The sequence below is a fragment of the Bos mutus genome, chromosome 5 (assembly GCF_027580195.1).
Source record: "Bos mutus isolate GX-2022 chromosome 5, NWIPB_WYAK_1.1, whole genome shotgun sequence".
Classification (NCBI taxonomy): domain Eukaryota; kingdom Metazoa; phylum Chordata; class Mammalia; order Artiodactyla; family Bovidae; genus Bos; species Bos mutus.
Genome location: NC_091621.1, coordinates 15,552,910 through 15,568,221, shown reverse-complemented (window position 1 = coordinate 15,568,221; position 15,312 = coordinate 15,552,910). Strand labels below are relative to the sequence as shown.

Below are 15,312 nucleotides of genomic sequence, written 5' to 3'. Positions count from 1 at the left end.
TAACTTCTCTAACTCTGATTTGCCAACTCATCCATGTATGAAAAGTGTAGAAACAAAGGGCACAGAACTAGTTTCCATCTTCAAACTTGCCCAGTTGATAAAGAAACCCAAGAAAGAAAGTACATCCTTCCTTAGCTAATGATTAACAGTTATAAGTCAGTGGGCTTGCTGGGAAAGAAAGGGGAGTAGTCAGAATGTTTTACTTATCTAAGGCCACAGTTGGCTATTATTGGCCCTTTCTTCTGAAGGTAAATGAATGCACTGAAAGCCTCCCAGATCACTATTAAGCAGAAATATTATCAAAAAAATTAATAACAATAAGTTGGCTTACATTACCTTCCTAACAATCCTATGAAGTAATCCTCACAAAAAAAATAAATTGGCTTCCCTGGTGGCTCAGACGATAAAGCGTCTGCCTGCAATGCGAGAGACCCGGTTCAATCCCTGGGTTGGGAAGATCCCCTGGAGAAGGAAATGGCAACCCACTCCAGTACTCTTGCCTGGAGAATTCCAGGGACTGAGGAGCCTAGTAGGCTACAGTCCATGGGATCACAAAGAGTCGGACACGACTGAGTGACTTCACATAGTAAAATAGTGAAATTTTAAAGTAGCTTTTAGACCATTTAAAATATTCACTGCTTATCTTAAAAGTGTTAGGCTCTCAGGCATGTCCAACTCTTTGGGACCCCATGGATTGTAGCCCTTCAGGCTCTGTCCATTGGATTTCTCGGGTAAGAATACTGGAGTAGGTTGGCATTTCCTTCTCCCGGAACTTACCCACCCAGGACTCCACCCCTCATCTCCTGCATTGCAGGCAGATTCTTTACCATCTGAGACAATAGGAAGCCCACTTATCTTAAAAGATAGCCACAACTGTCTTAAAGCCACTAGCTTTTAAGTGTATTTAAAGTGTGGTGTTGGGAGAAGACTCTTGAGAGTCCCTTGGACTGCAAGGAGATCCAACCAGTCCATCCTGAAGATCAGACCTGGGTGTTCATCGAAAGGACTGATGTTGAAGCTGAAACTCCAATACTTTGGCCACCTGATGCAAAAAGCTGACTCACTGGAAAAGACCCTGATGCTGGGAAAGATTGAGGGCAGGAGGAGAAGAGGACGACAGAGGATGAGATGGTTGGATGGCATCACTGACTCAATGGACATGGGTTTGGGTAGACTCCACCAGTGGGTGATGGACAGGGAGGCCTGGAGTGCTGCTGTTCATGGGGTCGCAAAGAGTCAGACACGACTGAGCGACTGAACTCAGTGTTAATATTGTATTTGTTGAGTCCTTTTGGAGAGAGGATATGGGAATCAGGACCCCTGACCTTTTCATTAACAAAACGTTTACATTACATTTGCTTTTCAAAAACTACTGTATAAGAAGTGGGATCCTCTAGAACGGATGAGTTTCAGGATACAGTGTCCAAAATAGGCAAAAAGAAATATACTGAGTATAGAAATTTACACCTTCACGATAATCTCATTTAAATTATGTATTCCAAAATAAAATAATTGACAGCCTAGGTCACAGCTACCTTTCATTGGTGTGACTACAATCTCCGTGTATTCGTCATTATTTAATACGTCGTTCTACCGAATTAATTGATAAAAGGAAGTCAGAAAGTAATACTGTTGTGGCTACTTTGCTGACCCGAGAGAAGAGGCTGCTGCCTCAACATGAGGGACGCGAAGGGGTCGGCTTTCTAAGGACTGCATAACTCAGGATAGAGAGTTCTGCCAGGCCAGCGAGTCCTGTTCTAATTTCATACCCTTATTTAGACCTCGTCACCACCCACAACTGGAAACAGCCGGATGACTTACTGGATAAAGGAAGTGACTGTAAGCAGCTCCTGACCCGGAATTAGATCCTGGTCCCGCCCCCTCCGCCAGGCTTCGTTCTGCAACAGGCGTGGGTCACGCTCTCGCTCGCTCGCTCGCTCTCTTTCTGCCGCCATCTTGGTTCCGCGTTCCCCGCACAGTAAGTGCTTGTCTTCGCCGCTACTTTTTATCCGTAGCCATCCGCCTTGCTTGCGGCCTGAGGCGCCGCGCAGAGTAAGAGCTAAGGAGAATTAGAGGTTTTATGGGGTCACGGGGTTCCTATTCAACCCTGGGCAGTGTGGCCTTGGGGCCTCCGGACAAAATGGGGTCTGCTCTTGGTGTCCTGGCAAGAATAGGGCAGAAAGGCCAGAGAGTCCAGGGCTAGGGAGATGGGAGCCGTTGGGGATGGAAGTGGGCTGCGTCTGCTGTTGGAACCGGCTTCACCAGACCCCAGAGGATGTTAAGGGGTCACAGCTTTGGAACAACCACCTCCCCGCCCGCGCGCGTATACACACACACACCCTTATTGTGACAAGCCAATGTTGGGACTTAAGACACTCTCTTTCCCCTTCTGGGGCCCGGAAATCAGCAAACGAGGGTCCAGGAGGTCCTCGCCCAGAAAGCGCGTGGGGGAGAGGGGGCGCGGCGTTTCAAGGTAGCGTCTGAAGTCTCCCATCCCGTGCTCAGGAGCCAGACCGGGATCCTCTCCCTCGGGTTGAGAACGCAGTGATAATTGCTTCTGTGTGGGATTTGGAGTGTGGAATAAAACGAATCCCTGGGCACTGGGAAATCCGCTCTCCGCGGAGTGAAGAGGAGCGATAAAAAGGTGATTCTCTTGATCAAAAATGTGAGGGTTACGTCGTGTTTTTCACCTATTCCAGCTACTTTGGGGAGGGTTGTCCCACACACCCTTACGGTATTTAACAGCCCTCAGCAGTTTTAAGCGTTACTCTGGATTGGGCAGCAGAATGGATCCGAGTCAATTCAGGCCTCCTCTTTATTCCCTTCAGAAATGCCCGGTGAAGCCACAGACACCGTCCCTGCTACAGAGCAGGAGTTGCCACAGCCCCAGGCTGAGACAGGTAGGTTCCCCCTGGACCCCTTGCCCTTAATTAAGATTGTAAAATTGCCCCTAAAAACATATGGTGGGTTAAATGACAAATAGACTATACTTCTGTTTTTTAGTATTGGTTCTCATTAAAGATGGGGCTGTAGCTGTACCAGGGAGGAGAGTCCATAATAGTAACTTACCTATTGGAAATAGGTGACACACTGGCAGGCCAAGGAGACCTGAGCTTTTGTGAAGTTCCAGCCAGCAAATTGCATCAAGGTTTTAGATGGCAGTGCTTGGCATTGTGCTGTCATCACATGCCTGGATGAGATGTGTGCTGGTTGGTACATGTGTTCTCCTGGGCCCTCGGGCCCTCCTAGATTGGTTAACTTGTTTTGTGGATTGGTGCTGAGATGTTTCTAGTGTCCTGGAACAATGCCTTCATCAACAGCTTATCTGGAACCCAGGATTGAATTAGAGCCTTCTTTTGACTGCTCTTTAGCTTTGAAATAATGAGTGTAGAACGTAGTGTAAATGCAAGGTTTGAATTCTGTTTAAAATACATCGCTACAAAACCTGAGGGGGGTAGTGAAAAAACTTTTATGGTAGTCTTCTTGCTGTTCAGTTGTGCAGAAGTAAATGAAGGGAATCTTCAGGCTATGACCTCCATTCTCACCTCTCCCCGCCCCCATGGTAATTCTTTTTTTTTTTAACTCCACCTGTCACTTAAGGGCAGTTTCTATCTCCTGGAATTAAAATAGTTGAAAGCATTAAGGTTCTCCCTCCCCACCTGTCTGATTTAGCAGCTGAACGGATTAATACAGCTGCTTGAAAAGAAAAAGGGGGCCTCTGAGTTGGGGAATGAGCTATATGAAATCCTTGAACTACTGGGACTTAAGGAAGGTTACAAAATAAAGGACTGGTTTCTGAAGATTCTGTAGTTTCAGAGTTAGACAAAACTTTAGAGAGTCTCAACTTGATTTTATAAGTGTGGGGACTGAAATTCAGATGAATTTTGAATAATCTGAATCAGGCTTCAAAATTAATGCTGTTTGCTTCTGAAGCAGTCCTCACAGCTGTTAAACTTATACCTGAGTATTTTGAGATTGCACTGTAGGTTAGATTAAGTGCCTGTGGTGAATACTCGGGGTTTTTTGTTTTTGTTTTTTTAATACATAACTATAAATAATTATTAGAGTTAGTATAGAAACTGACTCAGGAAATACGTTATGGTGTCTAAAGCGAGTAATTTGGGCCTTATACTGGAGTTTTGAGGTTCAGTGAGAAGAAAACATTCTAAGTTTCAAATTGTGATTAATATGTTTGAGAGCGTTTGCACTGTAGTCATAAAGACTTTGAGCTACCAAGTTTCCAGGAAAGACTGGTTTGAGCCTACCTTTGTAGTGGGATACTCTTGATTGAGTAATCTGTGAATTTGGATGCTCTACGCTTTTTTAAAAAATAATACTAATACTCCCTTCTAGGTGTTGAGCAGTCATTTAGAATCTTTTGCATAGCTTCAGTGTGGTGCTAAGTAGTGCCTGTTTTGGCACAATGGCATACTCGTCCAGATTAAGGGGTGAGGACCCAGTGTATTCTCTCCACTTGAATTCCCTACTTTCAAAATAGAACCACAGTCTGGTTTGACCAGTTGGATTACAGTTTCATAATACAGTTCCTACCCTTGTGACTAAGCTCTGTTACTCGTGGTCTAATTCATCCAGATTGATGTCTGAAGAGCTAACACTGCTTAGAGACTGTAGAGGCCATGCTTTTGTGTTGGTTTTTTGTTTGTTTGATTTGGGTGAGTAAAATGAAGTATAGGGAAGCTCAGTGACTTAGTATTTAATATTGAGTATTCTGAAGCCTGAGCATTAAGAGACCTGTGTTTCTCATTCAGCTCTGATTCTCCATCATTATTGCCACTCATTAGCTTCCTTGTTCCAGTTTTCAACGTTTGTTTCAGTTCATGCCCCTTGGGTGGATAGAGTAGAACTTGCTATTGGTGATTCCATGGTCTGTGAGAAAGTCTTAGGGTTCCTTTGAGGAGGGAAGAGAAGGGCACAACTGGGAAAGGGTAGAAAGCCTACTGTTGCCAACTTATTCCTGGGCCTGTGCTCCCCATTTGGAGACTAATAGGCTGGTCTTAGACTGTTCTTCACCCTAAAGGGGTTTACTTATTTTAGTAGATTTGGGAAAGGAGAAGAATGATGTATTCTACTTGACCACTGAAGTATGTTTAGGGAAGATTGCTGTTGCTTGTCACCTTTGTCTAATCCTGCGTGGTGACTTTCATTCTCAGATTTAAAATTCCAGTGTTTCTTGTGTGAGGCCTGTTGTACTAAGTTGGGCTGTATAACTCACTTGTTTTTTTCCTTCCCTTTCCTCCTTCACTCCCCGCCTTTTTTTTTTTTTTTTTTTTTTTTCTTTTCCAGCTGTGCCTCCTGTGTCTTCATCCTTGAGTGTCACTGCTGCTTTAGGGCAGCCTAAACCTACACCTACCCCTCCTTGTTCCCTGGCCTCCCAACAATGCCCTCTGGCAACCCCTGACCAGCCTTCCCCATTCCTTTCTCCCTCTACCATTGCCTCAACCTCTTTTGAAGCTCCTTTTCTCCAGTCACCCCATGGGACAGCCCTGCCTTTGGGAGCTGCCCCTCCCACTGACACCCCCATTTTCTTACCAAACCTAATAGGGCCTCCCATCTCCCCAGCTGCCTTAGCTCTGGCCTCTCCCATGATAACTCCAACTCTGAAAGGTGCTCATTCCTCTTCAGCTCCCTTGGCTCTGGTGGCCTTGGCTCCCCACTCAGTTCAGAAGAGCTCTGACTATCCCCCTAATGCTCTTAGTTCACCTCCATCAGTTGCCGTAATTGAGTCGGGGTCAGTGACATCTCCGTCAGCTCCAGTTGCTCTCTCAGAACCAAAGCCCTCTCCTAGTCAAGTTCCCTCTCAAGTAATTCCTAATCCAAAGGGTACCCCCAACCCTCCAAGTATAGTCAGTGCTATCCCTTCCCATCTTGTAACTCCTTTGGCCTCTATTCAGTCTGAACTAGCCTCATGTTCTCAGATAACACCTGCCACTCCCCCAGCCATCCCTTCCCCTCAAGTCAAAGGTGTCTCTGTTTCCTCAGCTCTGACTGCTCCACAAAACCCTGTAAGCTTCAGCCTAAAGGGACCGCTTAGCCCACCCACTGCTTCATCTCTTTCAACTCAGTCTTTTGCTGTGGCTGCTGAGTCCCCTCCAGTTCTCCTCACTTCTCTGGACTCTCATCTTACACCTTTACATCAGAGTTCTCCTGTCCAAACTTCAAGTTCTAATATTCTGTCAGATCCCATAGAAGATACTATTTTTGTAGATCATTCTTCTGCAGATGCCTCTTACACTTCTCAGAGATCTGTAATTCCTCCCCTTCCTTCCAGAAATGAGGTGGTTCCTACTGCTGTGACTGCTTTTCCAGGGGGGACTCCAACTTCCTCTCTGGCTATGTCTGCTGACAAAGGCATCTCTGCTGTCACTGACCTAGCCTCCTCAAATATAGTTGCCTCTTGTCCATTATCTCCTACAGCCTCTCTCATTCTCAAAGATTTTCCTAGTACAGCAGCCCTGGCAGCACCTAAAGATGCCCCCTCTCCCCAAAGTACATCATCTTCTCCAGAGATAGCTCTTTCTCCTGAAGCCACCCTAGCAACAAAAAGCTACCCAGAGTCTCTCCCTGTAGTGAAGCCAGCCAGTACTACTCCCTCTTCTTTGAGTGTTAACTCCCCAATCTCTGTAATCAAGACAGGTTCTTACACAAGCCCAGACCCAACTAATCTGCTTCTCAAAAGTTCTTTCACTACCCCAACTGTAGCTGCATTTCCTTTGGAAAGTGCTGCCATTGATGGAATGGCTCCTACAACTGCCAAAGGTCCTTCCACTCCTTCAACTGCAGCCAGTCCTTCCACTCTTAATACTTCACCTTTGATGCCTCCAACCTCTGAAAGTTGCCCTATGGCTCCAGTAGTGACTTTATCTTCCCAGAATGCTTCTGCTTCTCTAGCTCCTATGGCACAGGTCCCTGAAATTCCCAAGTCTGAGTCTTCTACCCCTCTGCCTCCAACTGGTGCTCCTCAGGGTGAAAAGAAAGTTCATGGCATTTCTCAAACCTCACCATTGGCACCTATGGCTTCTGCTCCTGAAGGGTACCCAACTGAGGACTCTGGTGCTTCTATTACTGCATCTTCCAAAGGAATGTACCTAGCTGACTCCCCATCTCCTTTAGGGACTACTGTGTCTCCTCAGCCTAAAAGAATTCCAACCAAGAAGGGTTCAGCTACTGCTCCCTTAACTCTTGCCCCTTCTGCTTCTAAAAGTGTACCTGCTATCCCTGATACTCCTGCTGGAAATCTTTCGTTCACTATTTCTCCAGTTGAAGCTTCTTTTCCAGAGGCGGATCTTCCTTTTCATGTCTCTAAAGGATCACTAGCCGAGAAGCATTCCCCTACTCCCCCATCCTCCAGAGAGGCTCCTGTTCCCCCGCCTATGGCTCCTTCCCCCAAGGAGGGGCCAGCATCCCCATCCCCTAAAGAGACCCTTACTCCTCTAGCTGTGACCCCTTCCACCCCCAAAGGAGCCCCAGCAACTCCTTCCCCCAAAGAGGCTCCCACTCCCCTAGCTATGACTCCTCCTTCCCCCAAAGGGAGCTCAGCAACCACGTTACCTAAAGAGACTCCCCTTCCTGCTGTGACCCCTTCCTCCCCAAAAGGAGCCCCAGCAACTCCTTCCCAAAAGCAAACCCCAGCCACCCCACCTCCCAAAGAGGCTCCCACTTTCCCAGCTATGGCTCTTCCCTCTTCCAAAAGAACCCCAGTTAACCCACCTCCAAAGGAGGACTCCACTCCCGTAGCTGTGACTCATTCTTCCCCCAAAGAGAGCCCAGCAATCCCACCTCCCAAAGAGACTTCTTCTCCCTCAGCTCTGACTCCTCCCTCCCTCAAAGGGCCTCAGGCCCCCAAAAGAGCCTCAGCTACCCCATCTCCCAAGGGAGACTCCACTCCCCCACCTGTGTCTCCTCCCTCCCCCAAAAGGGGCTCAGCAACTCCATCTCCCAAAAAAGCCCCAGCTAGCCCACCGCCAAAGGGAGACTCCACTCCTCCACCTGTGACTGCTCCCTCCCCCAAAGAGATCCCAGCAACTCCATCTCCCAAAAGAGCTCCGGCTAGCCCACCTCCAAAGGGAGACTCCACTCCCCCACCTGTGACTCCTCCTTCCCCCAAAGGGAGCCCAGCAACTCCATCTCCCAAAAGAGCTCCGGCTAGCCCGCCTCCAAAGGGAGACTCCACTCCTCCACCTGTGACTGCTCCCTCCCCCAAAGGGAGCCCAGCAACTCCATCTCCCAAAAAAGCCCCAGCTAGCCCACCTCCAAAGGGAGACTCCACTCCTCCACCTGTGACTGCTCCATCTCCCAAAAAAGCCCCGGCTAGCCCACCTCCAAAGGGAGACTCCACTCCTCCACCTGTGACTGCTCCCTCCCCCAAAGGGAGCCCAGCAACTCCATCTCCCAAAAAAGCCCTGGCTAGCCCACCTCCAAAGGGGGATTTCACTCCCCCAGGTGTAACTCCTCCATCTCCAAAAAAGGGCCCAGCAACTCCATCACCCAAAGGAACCCCCACTCCCTCTGCTGTGACTTCTCCCCCCAAAAGGGGTCTGGCAACCCCACTTCTCACAGGAGACCCTGCTTCCCCATCTGTGGCTCCTGTCTCCCCCAAAAGAGCCTCAGCAACTCTGGCTCCCAAAGAGTCTCCAGCAACTCCAGACCCCAAGGAGATTCCCACTTTCGCAGCCATGACTCCTTCCCCCAAAGAGGCCTCAGCAGCAGCATCACTCAAAGAAACTCCCACTCCTTTAGCTGTGGCTCCTCCCTCCTCCAAAGGGACTCTGGCTGCCAAAAGAGCCTCAGCAACTCCAAACACCAAAGAAGTCCCTACTTCCCCAGCCGTGACTCCTTCCACCAAAAAAGCAACAGGAACCCCAGTCCCCAAAGGGGTGCCCACTCCCTCAGCTGTAATTCCTCCCTCTCCAAAAAAGGCCCCAGTCCCCAAAGGGGCCCCAGCAACCTCATCCTCCAAAGAGGCTCCCGCTCCCCCAACTGTGATTCCTCTCTCTCCCAAAGAGGCCCCTACTTCCCCAGTTTCAGTCACATGTCCCTTGGGGTCCACTGCCCCTCAGGCATCTAAAGGGCCCCCAATAAAGAAAGGCCCCACAGCTTTCAAAGCAGTGCTTGATGGTTCAGCTCCAGAAAGTGCACCAGTCATCACAACTCCCACTCAGAAAGGTCCACCAGCCAAGAATAGTTCTATTTCACCACCTGTGTGCCCAGATCCCTCATCTCAGAATGGTACTAAAGGACCCCTTCCTGCAGTGGCTCCAGCTCCTCTACTGACAGTCTCTACTCAGAAAGGTTCTTCTCCAAAAGCCCTCCCTGTCTCTCCCTTAAAGGGCAAAGATTCTTTCCATTCCCCAGAGGGCCCCTTGCCTCCTCCTTCTGAGTCAGAGACATCTACCCCTTCAGCAACAGCTGCCCCAGAGAAGAGCCTTCCTAAAGCTGGATTAGTGTCTGTCTCTCCAGCACCTACCCCGTCAGTCTCTCTGCCTCTTGCTTCCTCCCCAGTTCCCCCTCTGCTTCCTAAACAGCAATTTCTGCCGTCCTCACCTGGGCTGGTGCTGGAATCACCCTGTAAGCCCTCAGCCCCTGCTGATGAGGATGAGCTGCCGCCTCTGATTCCCCCGGAACCAATCTCGGGGGGAGTGCCTTTCCAGCCGGTCCTCGTCAACATGCCCACCCCCAAACCTGCTGGGATCCCTGCCCCAACCCCCTCTGCCAAGCAGCCTGTTCTGAAGAACAATAAGGGTATTTGCCTTGGTTTGCCGTGTGCATGGTGTGTTGCCCACAACCCTCCCGGGCTACCCACCAATACTAACCATAGGATGCGCCGCTTTTTCCAGTATACCTGTTTGTGTTTGGGCATAGAATAAGTTTAAATGCAGAAACTCTAGGCATGTGAGACAGAATCTTGGTTTTCGCCTCAGATAGTCCATTATGTGTTTATTATCTTGTGTAATGTGGTCCAGACTAACTCTGGGTCCATCATCTTCCTTACCTACCTGATCTGACACTGAAAACCAAGACCTTCTAGACCTTTAATTTGCTCTAATCTCTACCACATCACTAACCTTGTCCCTGGGCCTGGGATTTGCTAAAATATTGGGAAATGTAGAACTGCTTGAATTTCTTCATATCTTAAACTTAGTAATAACCAGTGCCCAGGGACTCTTCCTCCAAGACCTATTATTTTTCCTAGCCTGAGAATGGTGGAGGTGTATGCTTTTACCCTCAGTAGTCCATTGATGCTTGGCCTTTGAATTGAGGGAAATTTAAATATATGAGTTACATTTGGAAGAAATGGATGAGGTCATAGGACAATTATCTAGAAGTGACTATTAGAACTATAGATCAGCATTTTGAGACTATTTGGGTCGTGTTGATTAGATCAAATTGCTAGGGTTAGCAGTTTGAAAATAAAGCTAAATGTGTACACAACTGCTTCTGGCCTCCCCCAACCCAGTTTAAAGGATGAGGGGAAAGTGTCCCTCCCCTCAAGACCGCCTCCACAATGTCATCTTAACGGTCTTCACTGAAGTATACCTGGAGGCACCTTGCCTACCAGAACCTTTCTAAGATGGATGGGCTATTGGGTAGAATTTGGCATTGCATAAATCATTGGTATTTGCCTGTGCCGAGAAGTGAAGAACTTGAAGAAAAAGTAACAGTTATATAAAATGCTCAGCTGTGTCTAGTGTTTCTGGGGCTGGGTCTTTAATGGATGTGTACACACTAGTTTTTGACTAAGTTACAGGCTATCATACTGTATAAACCAGTGACTTTTGGTCTGGGCAAGCCATGGTGAGGTGCCTCTTGTAATCTTTGCTATAAAATGTAAAAGTTATTTGTCATTTTAGGGTCTGGAACAGAATCTGATAGTGATGAGTCAGTCCCAGAGCTTGAGGAACAGGATTCTACACAGGCAACCACACAACAAGCTCAGGTGGGTATTATCTTAACTTACCAATGTAAGTACTTGGGTCAGAGAAACATTGGTGAACCAGTGTTAATCAGATAAAGCTGGCTTATGCGTTTGGAGCTGTGAACTTTTGTAAAGGGAAAACCACATGGGGATTTTGGTATCCAGGTTTTACATTCCAGTTTACTCATAGCTATTTGATTTTCTTAGCTGGCAGCAGCAGCTGAAATCGATGAAGAACCAGTCAGTAAAGCAAAACAGAGCCGGAGTGAAAAGAAGGCACGGAAGGTAAGAATTGAAGTTATAAACAAGAGTTAAAGGTTCTGAAGAAGCAACTTTGGAAAGGGGGAGTCTGTAGTGGAACTCAGGGTAGTGGCAGGAAGCCTGGGAATCAATGATATATTCCTGTATAAACTTTTCTTTGCCCACAGAAAGTCTTTGCTTAGAATGTAGTTTTGTTGAGTTTATTTCCTGAAGCTGCTTCTAAAGAAGTTGACAACTGTTCTTTTTTATTCTTTAGGCTATGTCCAAACTGGGTCTTCGACAGGTTACAGGGGTTACTAGAGTCACTATCCGGAAATCTAAGAATATCCTTTTTGTCATCACAAAACCAGATGTGTACAAGAGCCCAGCTTCAGATACCTACATTGTTTTTGGGGAAGCCAAGGTAAGGAAAGTTTTCTTGAGAATTACTGTAGACCAGGATTTCTCAACCTCAATGCTGTTGACATTTTGGATCAAATAATTCTTTGTTGTAGAAGGGCTGTCCATTAAGCAGTATCACTTGCAGTTGTGATAACCAACAAAATCTCCAGGCTTTTGACAGATGTCCCCTGGGGGACAAAATCACCCTCCAGTGGAGGACCACTGCTTTAGACATAAGCTATTTCTTTGTCTACAGGGAGATATCAGTATAATCTGAGTGAGATCAAGCCATTTAAAGCTAGGTGGTAAGTTAATGTGATTTAGATTTAAGTTAGTTAGATTCAGAGTGAGAGTTTGGGAAAGATACCATTTTGTTGATTTACTGCAATTGATCTACTCATTTGAATCTGTACTTTCTGTCCTATAGATTGAGGATTTATCTCAGCAAGCACAGTTAGCAGCTGCTGAGAAATTCAAAGTTCAAGGTGAAGCTGTCTCAAACATCCAAGAAAACACACAGACTCCAACTGTACAAGAGGAGAGTGAAGAGGAAGAGGTATATAAGGAAACCTTTTGTACCTTAAATCCTTTCAAGATAATACCATGTTTGTATTGATGAGTGTGTTCTACATGGTTTTAGGCTCTTGAACTCCATGAGTTAAGTAGCTTTTGACTTAATGTTAAGTACTGTCTGTAGATTCAGGAGATGCCTGACAACTCTTGAAGTTGTTCTTGCCTTTAGTTTATTAAGTATTTTTTCCTTATCTTAGGTTGACGAAACAGGTGTGGAAGTTAAGGACATAGAATTGGTCATGTCACAAGCAAATGTGTCGAGAGCAAAGGCAGTCAGAGCCCTGAAGAACAACAGTAATGATATTGTAAATGCTATTATGGTAAGTATCCAAGCTTATTCTTTGACTCCCGCTGCCCTGACCAGTTGTGGGTGACTAGTTTTTGTGCTTAATATCAGCCAATTAAGAAGCCTCTTTCCAGAACCTGTTCTGAGTTTTCTTGGATTTTAGTGACCTGTATTCTCTGAATTTGCCTGTAACCACTTCTGATGATCTCTTTTCTCTTACAGGAATTAACAATGTAACCATCTGAAAAGAGGACCTTTTTTTGGTGTTTCAAAAGAGTAACTGCAGCTGGGTTTGAAATTTGTACTGTTTCTATCATTAATAAAGTTATGGCTTCTTGTTGGATGAACTCAGTGGGTGCTTGATCTCTTCGGGGTTGTGGGGACAAAAGCTCTAGAAATAAAAACACATTTATTTGTAACTGTTAAGACCTCAGCTTCAGTTAAAGAGGTTTAATGCTGCAGGTTTCCCTTTTAATAATTATCCTCTCCTCTGACCTATGATCTTTCTGAAAACATATTGGGACTCATCTGGCCTCTTGTCATGTAATAGCTTGGTACAGGGTTGGACGTAACAGATGTGAAATGCTTGCCACAGAGGCCAGGTGAGGCCCAATATGTATTCAGATAGTACTTTGTAAAAAAGTGAAGATACTAGGACTTCCCTAGTAGTCCAGTGACTAAGACTCCTCACTCCCAGTGCATGGGGCCCAGGTTAAATATTTTTTTAAAGGAAGGTGCCTCATGAAGGAGAGATTTTTGACTATAGACAGTACACATGCTGTGCTCTTGGACATACAGATATATTAATCTATAAATTCTGATTAGGGTAGCCATTAATTGTGCTACAATAATAAATGAAATCAGAACTGCTCCAGGCAAACTGGAGTTTAGCCAGTCGTGATAAAAACACAATACAGATAACTAGAAGTCATAAGAACAGTGAAGTTTCTGAGTTGCTCAGTTGTTTACAACTCTGTGACCCCATGGACTGCAACATGCCAAGCTTCCCTGTCCACCCAACTCCCAGAGCTTGCTCAAACTCATGTCTATTGAATTGATTCCATTCATCCATCACGTCCTCTGTCATCCACTTCTGCCTTCAATCTTTTTAAGCATCAGGGTGTTTTCTAATGAATCGGTTCTTCCTATCAGGTGGCCAAAGTGTTGAAGCTTCAGCATCAAATCAGTCTTTCTAATGAATATTCAAGACTGATTTCCTTTAGGATTGACTGATTTGATCTTGCAGTCCAAGAAACTCAAGAGCCTTTTCCAATACCACAGTTCAAAAGCATCAATTTTTCGACACTCAGCTTTCTTTATGGTCCAACTCTGAACGTCCATACATGACTGACTACTGGGAAAGCCATAGCTTTGACTAGATAGACCTTTGTCGGCAAAGTAATGTCTTTGCTTTTTAATATGCTGTCTAGGTTTGTCATAGCTTTTCTTTCAAACAGCAAGCATCTTTTCCACTTCCTGGCTGCCGTCACCATCTGCAATGATTTTGTAGCCTAAGAAAAAGTCATGTGTTTCCAGTGTTTCCCCATCTTTTTGCCATGAAATAATGGGACCGGATGCCATGATCTTAGTTTTTTGAATGTTGAGTTTTAAGCCAGCTTTTGCACTCTGCTCTCTCACTTTCATCTAGAAGCTCTTTAGTTATTAGGAAGTGGTTTGGGAGAGAGCAGAGGGCTAAAATTTGAAAATAGGAAGGCTACATTTTTTAAAAAATTAGATGCTGTGGTATGTTTTGGGAACTAAAGTTTAAATCCGTTTACTATTCTCAGTTCCTTTGAGAAAGTAGGCATTATTTTAGGAGTTGGGATTAAGGACCAAAAGAGGTTAAATGACTTCCCCAAAGACTGTGGTAGGCTATCCTAGAGAAGCACAGATTGACTTTCTGGCTGAGAATAATGATCTGCTTCTATTTCTCTGGAGTAAAACAATCATTAAATGAACAGAAGTCTCAAGAGGCTGAATTCTGCCAAGTCTGAGGTAATAATTATTTCAGGAAGAAATTAGGGATATTAACTCCCATTTCCTCACCCTTCCCTCTCTACAGAGAACAAACTGCCAGTTCTTGGTTATATTTTTAGAGAAGTATCTTATTCAAGGCTATTACTGCCACTGATAAATGTAGTGTATTCCCATTTCAAACTATTGCTACCCTTTATATCATGTATTACAGGCATTTGTTGTTTAGTTGCAAGTCGTGTCTGACTTTTGTGACCCTGTGGACTTCACCCACCAGATTCCTCAGTTCATAGGATTTCCCAGGCAAGAATACCAGAACAGGTTGCCATTTCCTACTCAAGGGAATCTTGCCAACCCAGGATCAAACCCATGTCTGTTGTTTTGCAGATGGATTTTTTTTTACCACTAAGTTACCAGGGAAGCATTACTTTACTAGCATGTGAGATGAGTGCAATTGTGCAGTAGTTTGAGCATTCTTTGGCATTGCCTTTCTTTGGGATTGGAATGAAAACTGACCTTTTCCAGTCCTGTGGCCATTGCTGAGTTTTCCAAATTTGCTGACATATTGAGTACTTTGATGGCATTATCTTTCAGGATTTGAAATAGCTCAACTGGAATTCGATCACCTCCACTAGCTTTGTTCATAGTGATGCTTCCTAAGGCCCACTTTACTTCACATTCCAGGATATCTGGAATATGATCACTGGTGAGTGATCACACCATTGTGATTATCTGGGTCATGAAGCTGATTTTAGAAAAGGCAGAGGAACCAGAGATCAAATTTCCAACATTCGCTGGTTCATTGAAAAAGCAAGAGAGTTCCAGAAAAACATCTATTTCTGCTATATTGACTATGCCAACACCTTTGACTGTGTGGATCACAATAAACTGTGGAAAATTCTTA

The 15,312-nt window shown here is 45.5% G+C and overlaps 1 protein-coding gene across 4 annotated transcripts; it reads left to right on the top strand.

Moving 5' to 3' along the window:
* The first annotated feature begins 1,829 nt into the window (after positions 1 to 1,829).
* Positions 1,830 to 12,781, top strand: NACA (nascent polypeptide associated complex subunit alpha). Of its 4 annotated transcripts, XM_070370426.1 has the most exons (10): positions 1,830 to 1,978; positions 2,506 to 2,644; positions 2,829 to 2,900; positions 5,305 to 9,759; positions 10,869 to 10,954; positions 11,141 to 11,218; positions 11,451 to 11,597; positions 12,003 to 12,131; positions 12,346 to 12,468; positions 12,657 to 12,781. In XM_070370426.1, the coding sequence occupies exons 3-10, from the start codon at positions 2,831 to 2,833 to the stop codon at positions 12,669 to 12,671; spliced, it is 5,103 nt and encodes a 1,700-aa protein (XP_070226527.1). In that variant the 5' UTR covers positions 1,830 to 1,978; positions 2,506 to 2,644; positions 2,829 to 2,830; the 3' UTR covers positions 12,672 to 12,781. The 4 variants fall into 4 exon arrangements, with proteins under 4 accessions (XP_070226527.1, XP_005903516.1, XP_070226529.1 ...); XM_005903454.3 differs by lacking the exon at positions 5,305 to 9,759 and having other exon boundaries at positions 1,835 to 1,978; XM_070370428.1 differs by lacking the exon at positions 2,506 to 2,644 and having other exon boundaries at positions 1,849 to 1,978.
* The last annotated feature ends 2,531 nt before the right edge of the window (positions 12,782 to 15,312 follow it).